This window comes from Schistocerca piceifrons, chromosome 2 (genome assembly GCF_021461385.2).
Source record: "Schistocerca piceifrons isolate TAMUIC-IGC-003096 chromosome 2, iqSchPice1.1, whole genome shotgun sequence".
Lineage (NCBI taxonomy): Eukaryota > Metazoa > Arthropoda > Insecta > Orthoptera > Acrididae > Schistocerca > Schistocerca piceifrons.
The window spans coordinates 308,109,156-308,129,536 of NC_060139.1; the positions used below are offsets into that span (position 1 = coordinate 308,109,156).

The window sequence follows — 20,381 nt, forward strand, 5'->3', positions numbered from 1 at the left end:
CAAGTCTTGGCCCGGCACACAGTTTTAATCTTCCAGGAAGTTTCATATTTTGTTTAATCAATCCAGTGTCTCACAGAGAAAAGAGGATATAGCATTTTCAGTTGTTCAACCACTTCTAAAACCAAACTATACATTTTATAGCAAATTATGTAAAACAAAATCATTAATTATCCTTAAATACAGTTTTTCAATAACTTTAGCAAACACAGATGCTATAGAAATAGGTTTATAATTGTCGTCATTATCCCTGTCTCATTTTTTATAAAGTGGCTTTATTACTATGTCAATCATTCAGGAAACTGACCATTCTTAGTACGGGGCTAACATGTGCAGCACAGTAATTTAATATACTGATAGGTGCTCCGTCATATCCATGAGAGGCCTTAGTCTTCAGTGATTTAATTATTGACTCGATCTCCCCCTTGTCAGTATCACAGAGGAGTATTCCAATCTCGGAAATGCATTTTCTGAGAAAGTTATATGATTCCCTGTAGAGACTAAGTTTTTATTTAATTCACCAGCAGTGCTCAGAAAGTGATTGTTAAATACTGTACATATTTCTGACTTCTCATTAGCAGAAATATTTTTACTACAAAATGACTTTATATTGTCGACCTTGTGCTGCTGAGCAGACACTTCCTTCACAACTGACTATATGGGTTTAATTTTGTCTTGTGAATTAGCTATACTATTTGTGTACCACATACTTTTTGCTTTCCTAATAATATTTTTAAGCAATTTGCAATACTGTTTGTAGCTTGATTGTGACTACTTCTAACATTTTGATTTAATTCCCTCTTTGTTCTACATGATGTCCTTATTCCACTAGTCACCCACGCATGCTGCCTTTCACATCTAGTACCCTATTTAGAACCTTGTAATGGAAAGTATTATATTTGTCATTTGTGTTATCGGCTATGAACATCCTGCCACTCTTGTTCCTTAATGAGGTTTAAAAAAAATCTCTGTTTCCACTGGATTAGCTCTTCTACGTAGTTTGGAATTATATATATCATTTTTTGAGTACAAAAACCTTTTAGTGTTGAAATTTGTGCATCATGGTCTGAAAGGCCATTCACCCTTTTCCTAACAGAATGACCATCTATTAATGAAGAATGAATAAAAATACTGTCTATGGCTGTGCTACTGTTACTTTGCCCCCTGGCTGGAAAAAACACTGTCTGCATTAGATCATATGAGTTTAGAAGATCTTCCAACATCCTTTTTCTTGCACAATCACATAGAAAATTAATATTGAAGTCACCACATACATGGTGTTTCAGAAGCGATGGTCAGTATTCAGGGATATGACAGGAATAATGGGCCTAAAACGCATATCGTAAGAGCTATGGGAAGTTCCTAATCTTCGATATTGTGAGGCAATTCTCATCTACTGCAAGCTCTTTACTTTCCATATATTGGAAAGTCGTAGTATGGACGAAAACAAGAAAAAAAAATGATGAGTAAACGTGCTCTAAAATGCATACCTTAACAGCTATTAGCACTTGCTCATAACTTTTAAGGTATGCATTTTAGAGCACATGTTTACTGAACATTTGTTTCTTGTTTTGGTCCATTCTACCACTTCCTAAAATATAGAAAGCAAAGAGCTTGCAGTAGAAGAGATTTGTTTCACAACATTGAAGATCAAGAATATCTCATAGCTCTTAAGGTATACGTTTTAGAGCCCATGTTTACTTGACTTTTTTGTTTCAAATAATCATTCCTGTCATATCCCTGAATATTGACCATCAATTTTGAAACACCCTGTCTAATTAATTTTTGGTACTTCCAGTCAAGTGAACCAAGAACCTTCTCCAGCTTGAGCAGAAATGCTCTGAAGTCAGATTTAGGGGAACTATAAACAATAACATTTAGAAGTTTTTTTTACTAAATTCAACTGCCGCTGTAAATTATTCAAATAACTGTTCAGTGCAGTACCGCGACACATCTACGGACTCAAATGGAATACTGTTTTTTGCGTTCATGGCCACTCCCCACTCTGCAAAGAATTCCTTGAAAAACAGCCAGCTAATCTGTATCCTGGTAAAGGATGCCTCTGAGTTGTCAAATTATTTAAGTGGTGCTCCGATATACCAATAATGTCAGAGTCAACATCTATAAGCAGTTCACTAACTTTATCTCTAACACCTCTTATATTCTGATGAAATATGATAATTCCTTCTCTACTTCGATACCTGGCCTCCTCTGAAGGTGATTCCTTTGTTAGAGGGACTTTCTCTAAGCAGAAATACTTATCAGCTGACCATCTTATTATTTCGTATGGTATTAAAGCATTTATCTAAAAATAAACGTTGCCCGGACGTATCTGGACAATGGATCGCCGCAGTTTTAAGCCGCACGCACGGCAGAGCAGGTGCAACTTCAGGAAACAGCCTGTAGAGGCGCCTTGTGACGTAGCTGAGTGGGCGGAGGAGGAACTCGGTCGCTTGCCCATGAGTTTATCGATTGACTTTACTCCACGAGCTTGTAAATCGCCTCCGGGAAAAGACACTCTTCCCTTCCCAGAAAATAAACTGTCAATATTCAGTCCACCAAAAGCTAAGCAAACGTTGCTGTGCGTGTATTTGTGTCATCTTGCTAGAAACATTGCTCTCACCCTAATTAGGATTACTTACAAATGTTTGTACTAGTTTTATTATGAAATAAACTTGGAAACTCAACTAGAACAGCAGTGTTTATTCCCCTGCTAATCAGAAATCTATCATCAAAGTATGTAGATATATGCGGGCAAAGACGAAAAATCACCTGATGTGAAGAATCAATATGGACAGTTTTTCCTCGGAATAGCTTTGAGCAAGCGCTCAGTTGAGAAGTCTGAATGTTGTTGTTAGTGTTGATGGGAGGGGAATATAGTTTTAAGGATTGAGTTTGAACAAAAAAGGTGGAATATTATTCTAAAGACGCAAAAATTAATATTTCAACCTTGAGAATGGAGTAACTAAAGCATATGGAGAGATAGGTTTTTATTGTACAAATTTTACTTAAGTCGTCTGCATTGTTTATATACCTTGTTGTTTGACATTTATCAATAATTCGAAATGACGTCTAAGGACAGGGAAAAGACATTCCCAGAACGATTCAAACAGTTCTTTCGGATGAATAAAGGTGTTTCAGGTATTGTTTAAAATGAGAAACTAACTAATGAGACCGGCATTCGTGGAAACTCGTCATTTTATGACGCACGCACTGTTCTTTACAGGTAATTTGAAGAGCAGAACAGAGTTTACATTAACGCCGGAAATTGAGAAGGATCTGGGACCTGATGCACCTTTAAGCCATCGCATGAAGACTATAAGGGAACTGAGTGAAAAAGTTCGATACACTCGCCTTGAAGATGTGAGTATACAGTATTTGGAGATAGGTTGGTATCTAATTGAGTGCAGTACTTGCGAAGCGTCCAAAAAGCCACTGTTGCGGTAACATATGACGGATTGATCTGTGGCGTGGCCAAAGTTTTATTATGGAGAACAGTTTCTTGGGCACCTAGGAAAATAGTTATTGATCTGGGGGTGGGGGGCGCCCTAATACAACATTTACATAGTAGGAACAATCTTTAAAACGTGCATGGAGAGATATAAGTAATAAAAATTGCGAATTTATCAGCTCGCCCTCCTAATGGATTCATAAAGGTATTAACTGCAGCTGACAGCACACATTTTTAAGTGTAATGGTAAATTAAGTGTTGAAATAGACATTTTGATCCTGCATCAGTAAGGAGAGAACACGGATTTCAAAATATTTTTTTGCACGCATTCAATGATAAGTCGCATCCGAGACGTTCATAACAGTTGTTAGGTCCCAGTACCCTTGTGGAAGCATGTGGCAAAAAAGTATTCAGATATCTCGATTGTGGTGAGCAATTTACATTTGGCACTTATGCTCGAGCTCGAATCCTGTTTTCAGAATATGTAATGAAACTAATGATTTGTGCCTGCAATTTTTTTGAAGAAGTACTTTATTCAAAGTACTGAACGAAAGTTTTACCTTGTATCTTGTAGGTCCTGTATTTTTAATATAGTTAACTATATCTGCTATCGGCCTACTTACTTATAAGCTGTCAGTTTTACAAATCCACCTGGGACCACCCATCCTCCTGTTCCTACCTGATCTTCCACTTCCACCTGACCAACACTGTCATTCCCCTTGATATCCCCTGCCTCAGCTTCTTTCATTCTGACCCCATGCACCACCCTTGCTGCATTATCAAATTTTGCATTTCACACATTTCAAGATTCATTAACAAACCAATCAACGACTTAACATATATGTGATTGGAGGCTTTCCCAGTGTGTGTTGTTTCCAGGGCTCTCAGGTGTCCAGCCAGATGGGATTGTTGTAGTCCCATGATATTTCAGCGAATAACCTTTCCGCCATCATCAGAACCAACTGGTGATGGCAGAAAGGTTATTCACTGAAATATCGTGGGGACTTCAACGATCGCATCTGACTGGACACCCAAGAGCCCAGAAAACAACTTAACATATGTTGCATATCTTCATTAATGTTTTCTACCATAATTTTATGTGATAATTTCTTATAGGCCTAAAGGAAATACTAGCTGCACAAATGTGAGCTATAAATAAATACGGTGTTCCCCTGCAGTCGTATCTTGTATCCACCATTCATTAGGTAATTGTCTTAATCTTTTATATCCCATGAAGAATGCAACAAAGAACTCCATTGATTAATCTACAATACATTCACCTAGCCATATCTCCTGTGCTCCTCCTTTCTGTGTCCTCAGATTGCTTGCTATTTTGTGAGTTCTTGTGTTGCGAGCATATAAACCATTGCTGTATTTCTTCCACTACATATTTGGATGGTACCTCAACCTTTTCAAAATTGTTTCACAGAATGCACGGGGAAGGTCACCCAATATTCAGTGTAGCTACCAGTCATTGTATGGGGAGGGGAGTCATCAGATACACTTAATGGTGGTAACTGCAGACCAAGCAGCGATCACGCTGTTGATGCCCAAGCTGTCACCTTTCTGCACATGCAGAGGAGTAGATGTCTACCTATTATGAGGTCACAGGACTCTGGGCACTGGCCATCATGCCAGGAGCCTTTGGACTGTGTAAAAATTGGGACTTTGTACGGGCACTGATGACTGCGCAGTTGAGTGCCCCACAAATCAATCATCATCATCATCATCATGATGCCAGGTGCCCTCAGCTCTGGCTGTGGGGTGCATGTGGGAGGAGCCCTTGTTCGGAGTAGATGGCATCATGGCAGATGCTTTGCATCCTAAAATGGCCAAAGTTAATCAGCTGGTAGCCACAAGGCCCCCCTCAGTTTCTGGTTTGTACCCAAACAGGCAGTTTTTTTTTCTTTTTTTTTTCTACTAAACCAGTGTTCTTTGTGGAGAATATTTGAAGCATATTTGGCAAATTGTTTTTATTAGTAAATTGTATATTGGTTAATACTACCCAATTCTGGGCCTTATTCTCTTGTAAACAACTTGCTGATGTGTGTGTCACAGTAAGAACATCAGTGTGCCACAGGGATTACTTTCACACCAGGACCTGATGCTGCAGATGGATGAACTACATTAACACTTGAAGAGATGAAGCATCCACAAAATAGATTACGTACATCAAGGCTTAAAAGACGACGTGGGCACCAGTGCATTCATCCTCACTTTTTAGGTGACTTTGCTTCCAGAAAAGTTCAAAATCATGGCTTACTGCTACAATGTGAAGCCTTGTTTCCCATCCCCAATGTAGTGCTTTAAATACCAGCGCTTCTGGCCACTTCATAAAAATTGACAATATATGCTACCATCTGTCTGTGTTAATTTTGTGGAATAACCACCCTCCCCAATCCTCAAAGAAGTGCTACTCTAATCAAGGAACGGAAAATTCGAAACATAAGATCGCCTCTCATATTTTGAAACTCAAAAATATACAATCATTTGCATCCAGTATCAGTGATACTGACTTCTGCCACTACTGTGGCTAAGTAATCAGCAGTATTTGGCATATTTACCCTCTTGACATCAACATATGGTAGTTCCACAAATAAACTCCCATCTCATGGTGATACCATCCTAGAGAGCCACTCCCTGCACCCAGCCATAGAAGCAGCATCTATTTGTGACAAGGCTGTCATTCGAAAAATCTCCCCGGAAATCTGAAAGTCAGCAGTGTGACATCAGGTCATGTATGAAGGAGCCACAGGGCTGGATGCCCATCTTCCATTCCTACACCCAGTGCAGATATGGCCTCACAATATTCATGGCCATCAAAAGTTGCGAAAGGAAAAAAGAAGAAAACTTTGGAGAACGTTACTCCAGTGACTCCAGAATTGCCAGGTCCTCCTACACCAAATTAATCTCCATTGTTTTTCCACTCACACCATGGCAGTTGTCATGGGGTGTGACCTGTCCTGGTCCAATCACACCTAGCAAGGATCCCTCAGCATATTGATCCAGTAGAATTGCAATGGATATTAATCTCATGTGCTAGAACTGCGGTAACCAGTATGTTCTTTGTGTTGGTTGTCAATAAACACACTTTAATTATCACCATTCTTCAACTTTTTGAGGTTACTGTGATTACTGTTAGAACAATACTGTCCCAGAGAGAGCATCTGGATGGCTCAGTACATTGGTTTGCATAGGTATCAGTATCACATTGGAAGCAATAACAGTATGACTGCAAATGACCCCCAGCAAACATCATTGTAATGTTCGAAGATATTTTGGGATTGCAGCTGGTCGTCATCAACTCTGACAAAGAAATTCTTCGCTCTGCCCTGTATAGCGTGCTGAGAGTATTGCCGCGCATGCGCCAGAGTCGCAGTGACTGATGGACCACGCCGTCTAGCGGCAGTGACCTCCCTAGCAGAACTGCAAAGATCAGCTGTCCTCAGCGTTGCTGCCTACTGCGGCCATTGGAGTATGCTGGTGTCTTTGTCTGAAGCAAATCTTGGAGGTGACAGCATTCCATGCATTGTGCAGCTAGTAGCTGTTGTCGTGGTTAATTACATTTTCCGCAATGCGTATTTCAACAGATTCTTTTATAATGGAGTCCCAAAAAGATGTTTCCAAGGCCAAATTTAATGTTTCGTCATGCTGCATTGAATGTCCATTGGAGGTACAATGCTCTGCAATTGCAGACTGGATAAAGTTAACTCAATTATTTTGTTACCTCATAGTTTGTATTTGGAGATGATGTGTGGCCCACTTAGCGATACTGTGTACAGAAAGAGTTATCATTGCCCTACAGCACGTGTGAATGGAAGACATATCATCATCATCATCTTGGACAGTTTCCAGCCTCTGGCCGGGTCTGTTTGGAACATAAGCCTCTCCATTGTCTTCTGTCTTGCCACCATCTTTCCAGTCTTCTCCTTTCTTCTGGACGCATTCCACCACTCCTTTCAGTCATCTTTCTCTCGGTCTTCCTCTTGGTCTCTTTCCTTCCAGCTTCATCTTGTGTATCCTCCTGGGTATCCTCTTCTCCTCCATTTGCTTAACATGCCTATACCATATCAGCCTTGATTTCTCTATCGTATCCTGTAATGGTTACACCTTCATTAACTCATTGATCCTCTCATTTCTTAACCTGTCTATCTTTGTCAGTCAAATACTGTTCCTCAAGAATTTCATCTCACTAGCTTGTACTTTGCTTTTCTCTTTTCCTTTCATAACACAGGTTTCGGTTGCATACGTCAGGATTAGGACATAGTATGATTGGTATATAACCTTCTTACTGATTTGGGGTACAACCTTGCCCCATATCAGGCTTCTGACACTCTTCCGAAATGCTTCTGCTTTTCTCCCCCACTCATTTATTTCCCTGTCATTTTTTCATCTTCCTGTATCAGGCTTCCTAGGTACCTGAAACTCTCCACTCTCCTCAATTGTTTCCTGCCAATTGTTAATCCAGTTGTTCCTCTCCCCTGAATTATTTCTTGTTACTCCCAGAGACCATCAAGCGGTTCCGACCACATGGCAGTGTACCACCAAGACTATATGGTCTTCTTAAGGTGCACAAAGATGATCTTCCTTTACGGCCTATAGTGAGTAACATTGACGCTCTCGTATACGATTTAACCAAACATCTTACTTTCTTGCTGAGACCTTCGGTTGGCAAATGTCCACATTGTATATGGATCTCGGCAGATTTTAGCAACAGACTGGGGGTTCTCAACCTAAGTAGTTCAGATCTTTTAGTGAGTTTTGACACAGTCTCTCTTTTTACAAAGGTACGTCTTTCTGATTCCATAGCTCTAATTGGTAAATGGTTTCTGGTGGTTATACTGCTTTGTTTCTGCATGCTCATCACTCAATCTATTTTATGTTCAACCAAGAATATTTTGAGTAGACTGATGGCGTTGCCATGGGCGGCCCCTTGTCCACCTTGGTGACTAACTTTTTTATGGAGGATTCTGAGGAAAGTGCTCTTTGTGGATGATACTTGCATAGTGCGGCACCATGGAGAATATAAGTTAATGCAGTTTTTACATCATTTTTAACTCCATTCATGAGAATATTCAATTTACAATGGAATTAGAGAAAGATGGTCATCTCCCATTCCTGGATCTTTTACTTAGATGGAAAAGTGACAACTCTCTGAGACATTTTATTTATCATAAGCCCACTCACAGTGAACTGTACTTGCACTTGTCAAGTTGCCATCACCCATGCCAAACCATGTGTGTGCTTAAAACCCTTGTACGCAGAGCCCATGTGGCTTCAGATGCAGATAGTTTGCCTAAAGAGCTTGCACATTTAAAGACAGTGTTCAGAGACAATGGATACTCTACTTGGCAAATTAATAGGATATTCTCAGCTAAAACCAAAAACCAGGAAGGGGATAAAGAGGCAAATGTGCCAGCAAAGTCCCTAGCTTTTCTTCCTTTCGATGGAAATATTTCTTTCAAAATAACAAGAATCTTTAAGTTAGTAATTTTCAGATGAAAGTGATTTTCTGCCCACCCTCTAAGATTTTGAACCTGCTAGAATCGGTGAAGGATAATTTGTTGTTGCAGAAGGTGGGAATTTACAAAAGACCTTGCGAATGTGCTATGGCCTATATACGACAAACAACATGCGTAGTGGAAAGAACTTTGCGCAGGACATAAACGTAGCACTAGCCTTTTGCAGCCCTGCAAGTCTGCAATTGTGCAACATTGTACCTCCAGTTGACATTCAATGGAGTGTGACAAAACATCAATTTTGGCCATAGCAACATCTTCATTATAAAAGAATCCATAGAAATACACATCATGGAAAATGTAATGAACCGTGGCAGTGGCTACAGGCTGGATAATGTGTGGAATCCCATCATCTCTGATATTTGCTCCAGATGAAGATGCCAGAATACTCAGATGGCTGCAGCGAGAGGTAATGCCGAAAACAGCTGAGCTTCACAGTTCCACCAGTGAGGGTGCTGCTGCCAGACAATGCGGCCCACCTGTCACCATGACTGACAGATGTCCACTCAAAATATCATGGAGTGAAGTTTACTTGCTGCAATCTCAAAATCTCTTTGATCATTTAATTCACCAGGAAAATTTTAAATTTCACATCATTTGTAATTTTACTTGCCTCCTAGCAGGACAGTTAAATCAACATGACCACTTTAATTCAACCACCACTCTCTCCCCTCCACTATCTCCTAGTTGGGTATTTTGATGTGCACCACCTCTTAGCTCTCTGCCACCCTCCCCCCCTCCCCCAGCCCTCTCCCAGAAAGACGTTGTCTGGTAGAGACTTCTGATTAACCAACTACTTTCTCATCTTGATCTGTCTCCTCAGTGATGGTCCTCTTACCAACTTTACATCTACAGCTACATAGATAGTCTGCAAGCCACCATATGGTGCATGGTGGAGGGTACCCTGTATCACTACTTGTCATCTTCTCACAAATAGAGTGAGGGGAAAATGATTGCTTATATGCATCTGTATGAGCCCTAATTTCTCGTATGTTATCTTCATGTTCCTGAGGTACAATGAGTGTTTGTGGCGTTAGAACCGTGTGGCAGTCAGCTTCAAATGCTAGTTCTTTAAATTTTCTCAATAGTATTTCTCGAAAAGAATGTTGCCTTCCCTCCAGGGATTCCCATCTGAGTTCCCAAAGCGTCTCTAACACTTACGTGTCATTTCAATCTACTGATGATAAATCTAGGAACCTGTCTTTGAAAGCTTCAGTGGCTTCCTTTGATCTGATCTGATATGGATCCCAAACATTCAAGCAGTACTCAAGACTAGTTCACACCAGCATCCTATGTGCAGTTTCCTTTACAGGCAAACCAGTCTTTCCTAAAATTCTCCCAGTAAACTGAAGTTAACCATTCGCCTTCCCTACTACAGTTCTCACATGCTCATTTCAGTTCATATCGCTTTGCAACATTACACACAGATATGTAAATGAGTTGACTGTGTCAAGCAGGAGACTAGTAATGCAACATCTGTACATTACAGGGTTGTTTTAGTACTCATCTACATTAATTTAACGTATTTCCACATTTAGAGATAGCTGCTATCTTTAGCACCACCCATGACACCTTTTTGGCTGTCGACCATATGGTCTCTTCCCAAAATCATGGCTTTGCTGCAATAGTTACTATACAAGGGTCTTTGGGACAGTGACCTCTTTCTGGTGATCTTGTCACTTTCAGTAAGCCTGCTACCATTTTGGGCTCTTCAAATTGGCAACTGACAGTTTTATATATCCACTTGCACCTGTCAGAAGGCATTGATGAGGTTGTGAGAGACCTCATGAGACGGGCAGTCATGCTGCTTGAACTGTTACTCTCTTTCAGTGGATTCACTCTGTCTCAAGTGACATCCTTCACAGATCATCCTCATCAGTTTTAAGCATCTCTGTGCTAAGGTTCACTATCTGATTAACACAGTAAGAAGGAATGCAGGGAGTGCTATGTCGCCTCCTTGAGAACATATGCCTCTTCATCTTAGCTCTGGGCCAAGCTCCGTAGTCGGCTGGTAAATGTCCTGTCTCCTCACCATGGTGGGGTATCTGCTGATACATTTGTTCTTGTCAAACACCATGTGACCACTTTGTGACAGCATTGGTGTCCTCTTCTTACCCAGCTACTTTTTGAGTGTGTAATAGACAAGTTGAAGACATTCTGTATCCTTTACCTCTAATCTTGCTGAATTATATAACAAACTGGAAAGGGCTTCAGACTTATGACTCATCACACATCACACAATTTGTCCCCAGGCACTGATTCAGTTTATAATTAGATGATCCAGCATCTAAAGTTTACAATAAGACTCCATCTACGCAAGGTTTTCAACCATTCTTGGCTAAAAGGTGCCACACCGTCACAGTGGCGAGATAGTATTGGCGTCCCAATCCTCAAATCAGACAAAAAATCCAACGTCCTTTGACAGCAAATGACTGTTTAGCCTCACTAACATCTAAACAGCTAAATGTTACAATAAGACTCCATCTATGCAGGGTTTTCAACCATTCTTGGCTAAAAGGTGCTATCCCTTCGCAGTGGCTGGATAGGATTGGCGTCCCAGTCCTTAAATCAGGCAAAAACCAAATGTCTTTTGACAGCAAATGACTGATTAGCCTCACTAATGTGCTCAGCAAACTGCTTGCAAGGATGGTACCAGGTTCTCGAATCGTGGTACCTTTTGTCCCTATGTCATTCCTGTGTCCAGGAGGGACAGTACACAACCAACCATCTGTTTAGGTTGCAAACAACAATCTGACAGCCTGTTTCTTAATGCTGTCACATTACTGCAGTATTTTTTGAACCACATAAGATACACAATATTGCTCCGTGCCATTACATTTTATGTACATTTAGAGGCTTGGTACCAACTTTTGCTAGTCAGTTTGTGTCCCACCAGTTGTTTCATGTTGTAGTAAGCACTTCTCTCAGCTCACTAATCTTCCAAGAGAACAGCTTTCTGCAGGGCTCTGGGCTGCGCAGTACACTCTTTGTCATTGCTATCAATGAGCCAACAGCCTCCATTGGCCCACTGGTCACCGCCACACTATACATTGATGATCTCTGCTCCCAGTCTTTAGCCTCGATTCAACACCAACTGCAAGTTGCCATTCTAAGGACTGACACTTGGACACTTTTGCCTTGGCTTCAGATTTCTCCCAGAAAAACAGAGTCGTGCCTGTCTGTTGTCTTATGATTGACCATCCTGACCCAGCACTCTACTTGGGTACCCAGCACTTGGACTTTGTTACAGAATCTTGAGTTTTTTGTACTCTTCCTTGATAAAAATCTGACATGAGTATTCCATATTCGCCACTAGAAAAGTGCACACAAAAGCTTAAAGCTCTATTCTTCCTTGCCCCACCTCTTGGGGTGCAGATCATGTGATCTTAACCCAATTAGAGAATGAAATCCAGACCATTAGCTGCGTACAGGCATTGATAAATATCAACGGGGACAGTTGAAAATGTGTTCCCCAACCAGGACTCGAACCCAGGATCTCCTGCTTACATGGCAGACGCTCTATCCGACCGAGCCACCGAGGATTGCTCAGTCAGATAGATTGTCTGCCATATAAGCAGGAGATCCCAGGTTCGAGTCCCGGTTGGGGTGCACATTTTCAACTGTCCCCCTGATATTTATCAACCCCCGTAAGCAGCTAATGGTCTGGATTTCGTTCTTCGAGAGCTGCAAGATCACTAATGGTATCTGTTCATCTGGACATGTCCGAAAGAACAGACACCATCTTCATATACATACAATTAGACAATGATTTCCAGATTTATGACTCAGTGGCGACTTCAACTTTCAAGTTGTTGGATTCAATCCAACATCATGGAGTAAAACTGGCCACCGATGTCTTCCTGTATAGTCCTGTAGCATTCTCAGTTCTTCATGAGTATTGAGGTGCTACTGTCGTTTTCAGTGGTAGCTCTAAAGTCATGGATAGGACAAGATGTGCATTTACCTATCCCTCTGGTAAGGAACCTCATCTGTTACTGAGATGATGATGTTTTTGATGGTGGAGCTGACAGCCATTCACAGTGCCTTACGTTTCAGCAGTCCTATTGATCGAAGTTACTATTGTCACCCTGTGATACCTGCTATTCGTGACTTTCCATATGACCTAAGTTGTACTGCCTACCTAATTGTCTTTCTGTGGGGACAATTTGGCTACAGAAGTGATTACTTACCCAACATTTGATTTGCAGGTGCAAATATCTTCATCACTCAGAGAATGATCATCATGTGGTAGACTATTGCTCCTCTAAAAACTTCCACACTATCTAGGAGACTATGGCTTCATGGTGCTCCTCTTCCTGTTCCTCTCAGAAGGAATCCACTGTTCTGTCACTGCTGCATCCATCATATCAGATTAACACATAGATTTATTTTATGTAATGAGCAACTCCCACATTGTCGTTGCAGAGCCTTTCAGGCAGTAACTCCCATCCTGGTGGAATGCCCCCTTCATCCAGCTTTCCATGCTGATCTATGGCTTTCTTGATTCTTTGCCTCTGATATTGTCAAGCAACTCATAGACAGTGAGATGCTTTTAAATACTTGTTTTGTAAATAAAACCACCTTTTCCTACTGCCACTTAATTTATTTTTCCCAGCCGCATTTCGTCTTTTTCTTGTTCTAAGGCATTATCCGTGGGATAATGAAGTTGTAATATTTATGTTGTTAAAAGCACAGTGTCTGAAGGAATAGCTATGTTGAATGGCAAAAGAACAATAGAACACCACAGAAAAGGAGGAGTAACATGGTGAACATTGTTTAAAAGGTCGGAACCCAAAACTGTGCTTATATGTTAGTAATAAAGTGGTAGTGCAAACTCCAAACCAGATGAGAGGAAACACAGATTACAGCAAATCATCCCACTGATGATGCTTTAGAGCGAGAAAAGATGTAATGCATCAGGGGAAAAATAAAGTGGCAACAGGAAAAGGCGATTTTATTTACAAAGCAAGTATTTCTATGCTTGCTGCAGAGTATGGCCATGCAAACAAACTTGAGATGCTTTTAAGTTTTCTCTGTGAAAATTGTTTTTATTCTCTGGTATAATGTTTTAAACTACTTTCAGGGTAGGGGCAAACTGGTTGAGGTTGGGGCATCTCCACTGCATTCTTGGTCTGTAGGACCCTCGACCCTATCTCCTTTACTAACCACCGTGGTCACCTTTCTTTTACTCAGTTTTAACAAAACTGCTTGTGGATGCAGTCAACCGATTTTTTCCCTCGCACACTGTTTTCTGTTTTAGGGGTAGCACTCCGGTGAATAGTGGGTGCTCTTCCTCTCTTTAACTCTTTGACTATAACTGATCAAGGATGGACACCTGTGGGTGGGATGCCCCCCCTCACCCCCCCCCCCCTTCCCCCGCCTGTCATTCAGTGGTGGGCAATAGACTCCAGGTGTCATTTTGTGTGGTGTTGTCAACTCAAGGCCTGGATGTTTGCCATTCAGTTGACAGCCAGCTGTGAGCAGGGTAAGTAATACCTAACATAGATGTGTGCTTCAGGAGCATCTGAAGATCGAGCTGGCAGTCTAGAAACTGATTTGTATTGCAGGAGTTATAAAACCATTCTCTCAGCCAGAGGCTGTTTTATTTATAATTGTTGACAAAGCCTATATCTTTCTTCATATTCTTGTGCAGAGTCCTCACCACCGACTTTTCACGTCTGTGTTGGTGACTTCTTGGATTCAAAGTACAACACAAGTAATTATAAGCAGCGTCGATATAAAGACAAATCTTTGCTGTTCTGATTGATGCCTGCTCTTAATCATATGAATTCTAAAGCTTTTCTGATTGAATAATTACATTGTTTGCCTTGCCACTTGCCTCTATACAGTTTGTCCTCAAGAAGTTGGCCCTTTTTGCTGGTGCTGCCTGTAATGGGGAAACTTGGCACTTGTGGAAGACATTCATTTGTCGCAAAGTGCTGAAAAATATTCACATGTCATGCATCTGCTTCTGTATAAGCACAAAATACAGGTAATGGTGCCAGCACTGTGGGAAGGAGTCTGTGCTGCCTTGCTCTCACTGTTTCTCTCCCCTTAGCAGCCTGAATGCAGGAATAAAGCACACCTCTTGCTGTTCCCAATAGCTGTTGCTTAAATGGCCAACTTATTGTGGTCAAACTGTTGCCCCCATCTGCTATTGTTCCTTTATTCAAAACATACTATTGTTCCACTGAAAAACTTGTTCTGTAAGAAATCTCTATAATTGATGTGCAAGAAATTGCTAATCAGTTTACTCACAATACACTAGAAATGATTGTTGAAAATAACATATCTCTGGAAATATGTTTTTATTGATGTCTTTGTGTTTAGTGTCAGAGAAGATAAGAGCTCTAAACATTAACAAAATAAGACTGTGTGACCACATGAATAAAATTGAAGTTGTGGACAAGCCAGCTTCGCCAAACCTCCATTGCCTCATGCTGTGTTTCTAAAAGGCTAACACCATTCAAACGGCTTGGTTGAACGCACTTATCTTGTTATGGTTTTTGACAAATTTCCTTAGTTTCACTGGCTGTTACAAGGGCTATACATGCATATAGCCTTTGTGTATACATTGTAATATGGGCTGTGACCGACAGAAGCACATGTAGTCCACACTACTTTTATGGAGGATTGACAAACAGTATTAAAATGGAAAACTCTATGTGAGTAGTGTACATTGTATTCATCATCTTCTTCTGGCAAAACATTTGAACCTAAGCCTTGCCAAGATTGTTGCATTTGGCCATAGAATTATCACTGAAACATTTCTACTTCATATGGGAAAGTGAACTTGCAGAGAACAAACATTTGATATAGAAGTGATGGCAATTCTTAAAACAAAGATGTTATTGCTTCTTGGTAGGGCATTTATGGATTAATGTTTGAACTCAATAATGGGAGAGTAAGAGATGTAGAATTATCATTGTTTTGTTGTTATTTCATACTAAAATGGGTTCCTATTGAGAAACAGCACAGAGCTGTTTTCAGGATTAAAGTAACCATATTTAAAGATAATGTTTCACTACATTGAATTTTATTTTGGTCTACTGTCTCTTTTATCCTGTAATTATCAGGGAATTTCCATTCTGGTGCATCCAGCCTCTGTGCAGAGGCTGGTGAACCAAGACTTCACATCATGTGAGGCTACTTAGGTGTGCCAGCAATATGAAACACCATACACACCTGCATACAGTACCATTGCTTGGCTTCCACTGCCATGGCGTTTTTGTAACAGACAATGAGCAATGAGACCCTATGGCCTTTGCACACAAGTTTGCCTTTTCAAGATGGGTGTGGCCGTTATGTTGAGGTTGGAGCAGATTTCCACCTTGGCTGCTCCAGAGACCTGGATTTATTTTAGACTTGACTAATTTTAGGAAAGATGTTGTTGTTGTTGTTGTTGTTGTTGTTGTTGTCGTCATTGTGGTCTTCAGTTCTGAGACTGGTTTGATGCAGCTCTCCATGCTACTCTATCCTGTGCAAGCTTCTTCATCTCCCAGTACCTACTGCAGCCTACATCCTTCTGAATCTGCTTAGTGTATTCATCTCTTGGTCCCCCTCTACGATTTTTACCCTCCACACTGCCCTCCAGTACTAAATTGGTGATCCCTTGATGCCTCAGAACTGTCCTACCAACCGATCCCTTCTTCTAGTCAAGTTGTGCCACAAACTCCTCTTCTCACCAATTCTACTCAGTACCTCCTCATTAGTTATGTGATCTGCCCACATAATCTTCAGCATTCTTCTGTAGCACCACATTTCAAAAGCTTCTATTCTCTTCTTGTCTAAGCTATTTATCGTCCATGTTTCACTTCCATGCATGGCTACACTCCATACAAATACTTTCAGAAACGACTACCTGACACTTAACTCTATACTCAATGTTAACAAATTTCTCTTCTTCAGAAACGCTTTCCTTGTCATTGCCAGTCTACATTTTATATCCTCTCTCCTTCGACCATCATCAGTTATTTTGCTCCCCTAATAGCAAAACTCCTTTACTACTTTCAATGCCTCATTTCGTAACCTAATTCCCTCAGCATCACCCGACTTAATTCGACTACATTCCATTATCCTCGTTTTGCTTTTGTTGATGTTCATCTTATATCCTCCTTTCAAGACACTGTCCATTCCGTTCAACTGCTCTTCCAAGTCCTTTTCTGTCTCTGAGAGAATTACAATGTCATCGGCGAACTTCAAAGTTTTTATTTCTTCTCCATGGATTTTAACACCTACTTTGAACTTTTCTGTTGTTTCCTTTACTGCTTGCTCAATATACAGATTGAATAGCATCGGGGAGAGGCTACAACCCAGTCTCACTCCCTTCCCAACCACTGCTTCCCTTTCATGTCCCTCGACTCTTATAACTGCCATCTGGTTTCTGTACAAATTGCAAATAGCCTTTTGCTCCCTGTATTTTACCCCTGCCACCTTCAGAATTTGAAAGAGAGTATTCCAGTCAACATTGTCAAAAGCTTTCTCTAAGTCTACAAATGCTAGAAATGTAGGTTTGCCTTTCCTTAATCTTTCTTCTAAGGTAAGTTGTAGGGTCAGTAGTCCCTCACGTGTTCCAACATTTCTACGGAATCCAAAATGATCTTCCCCGAGGTCGGCTTCTACCAGTTTTTCCATTTGTCTGTAAAGAATTCACGTTAATATTTTGCAGCTGTGACTTATTAATCTGATAGTTTGGTAATTTTTACATCTGTCAACACCTGCTTTCTTTGGGATTGGAATTATTATATTCTTCTTGAAGTCTGAGGGAATTTCGCCCGTCTCATGCATGTTGCTCACTAACTGGTAGAGTTTTGTCAGGACTGACTCTCCCAAGGCTGTCAGTAGTTCTAATAGAATGTTGTCTACTCCCGGGGCCTTGTTTCGACTCGGGTCTTTCAGTGCTCTGTCAAACTCTTCGTGCAGTATCGTATCTTCCATTTCATCTTCATCTACATCCTCTTCCATTTCCATAATATTGTCCTCAAGAACATCGCCCCTGTATAGACCCTCTATATACTCCTTCCACCTTTCTGCTTTCACTTCTTTGCTAAGAACTGTGTTTCCATCTGCGCTCTTGATATTCATGCAAGTGGTTCTCTTTTTTCCAAAGGTCTCTCTAATTTTCCTGTAGGCAGTATATATCTTACCCGTAGTGAGATAAGCATCTACATCCTTACATTTGTCCTGTAGCCATCCCTGCTTAGCCATTTTGCACTTCCTGTCAATCTCATTTTTGAGACGTTTGTATTCCTTTTTGCCTGCTTCATTTACTACATTTTTGTATTTTCTCCTTTCATCAATTAATTTCAGTATCTCTTCTGTTACCCAAGGATTTCTACTAGCCCTCGTCTTTTTACCTACTTGATCCTCTGCTGCCTTCACTATTTCATTCCTCAAAGCTACCCATTCTTCTTCTACTGTATTTCTTTCCCCCATTCCTGTCAATTGTTCCCTTATGCTCTCCCTGAAACTCTGTACAACTTCTGGTTCTTTCAGTTTATCCAGGTCCCATCTCCTTAAATTCCCACCTTTTTGCAGTTTCTTCAGTTTTAATCTACAGTTCAAAACCAATAGATTGTGGTCAGAGTCCATATCTGCCCCTGGAAATGTCTTACAATTTAAAACCTGGTTCCTAAATCTGTCTTACCATTATATAATCTATCTGAAACCTTCTAGTATCTCCAGGGTTCTTCCATGTATACAGCCTTCTTTCATGATTCTTGAACCAAGTGTTAGCTATGACTAAGTTATGCTCTGTGCAAGATGCTACCAGGAGGCTTCCTCTTTCATTTCTTACCCCCAATCCGTATTCACCTACGACGTTTCCTTCTCTCCCTTTTCCTACTGTCGAATTCCAGTCACCCATGACTATTAAATTTTCGTCTCCCTTCACTACCTGAATAATTTCTTTTATCTCATCATACATTTCATCAATTTCTTCATCATCTGCAGAGCTAGATGGCAAATAAACTTGTACTACTGTAGTAGGCATGGGCTTCATGTCTATCTTGGCCACAATAATGCATTCACTATGCTGTTTGTAGTGGCTTACCTGCACTCCTACTTTTTTATTCATTATTAAACCTACTCCTGCATTACCCCTGTTTGATTTTGTATGTATAACCCTGTACTCACCTGATCAAAAGTCTTGTTCCTCCTGCCACCGAACTTCACTAATTCCCACTATATCTAACTTTAACCTATCCATTTCCCTTTTTAAATTTTCTAACCTACGTGCCTGATTAAGGGATCTGACATTCCACACTCCGATCTGTAGAACGCCAGTTTTCTTTCTTCTGATAACAATGTCCTCTTGAGTAGTCCCTGCCCGGAGATCCGAATGGGGGACTATTTTACCTTCAGAATATTTTACGCAAGAGGACGCCATCGTCATACAGTAAAGCTGCATGCCCTCGGGAAAAATGACGGCTGTAGTTTCCCCTTGCTTTCAGCCGTTCGTAGTACCACAACAGCAAGGCTGTTTTGGTTAGTGTTACAGGGCCAGATCAGTCAATCATCCAGACTGTTGCCGCTGCAACTACTGAAAAGGCTGCTGCCCCTCTTCAGGAACCACACGTTTGTCTGGCCTCTCAACAGATACCCCTCCATTGTGGTTGCACCTACGGTACGGCTGTCTGTGTCGTTGAGGCACGCAAGCCTCCCCACCAGCAGCAAGGTCCATGGTTCATGGGGGGGGGGGGGTTTAGGAAAGATACTATGCTAGATTTTACATTTCAATCTCTGTTTTTCAACATTTTATATATGCACCATGGTTTCACAGTAGTTTACACTGATTGCGTTAAACAAGGAAAATTCTCTTGGCTGCTCTGTCGTGTTCCCTGATCATGTCACCAGGGTTCACCTTCCTGCTGAGTATACAATTTTTTTAGCAGTGGAGTTCCACATGATCCCGAAGGCACTGGAGCAGATCCATTCGAGTGACCATTCCCCATGTGCTATCCATTAACTGACTCCTATCCCACCTATGTGCACACCCAAATGGCAGCTTACTAAGGCCGTCTGGAGGCTTTACTGCTCCCTGGCGACCTTCTTCAAACAACATTTCCCCAGTTGCGATGACCAGGTAGAATATCTTACAAATGTCATCCTTACCACTGCAGAATGTTCCACTCCTCACACTTACTCTTTACCACACTGTGTCCTGGTCCCTTGGTGGATTGAGGTGTGCTGCAAGGCAGCTCATGCAGAGATGTGCTCTCTGCATTTTTAACCATCATCCCATAACGTCAAACTGCATTCATTATAAACAGTTGTGTGTGCAGTGTCATCGCGTTCTTCACGATAGCAAAAAAGCTATCTGGATTTTATTCAATAGTTCTTTTAACAGTTCCACTACCTCTTCCATCGTGTGGACAACCTCCAACTGCTTTCTAGGACCAAGATCTGTTCCCCAA

At 41.0% G+C, this 20,381-nt stretch overlaps 1 protein-coding gene across 2 annotated transcripts in view; it reads left to right on the forward strand.

Annotated features, from left to right (window-relative positions):
- The first annotated feature begins 2,835 nt into the window (after window positions 1-2,835).
- The window catches only part of LOC124777176 (tuberin), a 299,285-nt gene continuing 281,739 nt past the window's right edge, over window positions 2,836-20,381 (forward strand). For both annotated transcript variants that reach the window (XM_047252485.1, XM_047252487.1), the window contains exons 1-2: window positions 2,836-3,138; window positions 3,224-3,360. In XM_047252485.1, the coding sequence (XP_047108441.1) occupies window positions 3,063-3,138; window positions 3,224-3,360 (213 nt within the window). In that variant the 5' untranslated portion in view covers window positions 2,836-3,062. The remainder of the gene's footprint in view (window positions 3,139-3,223; window positions 3,361-20,381) is intronic.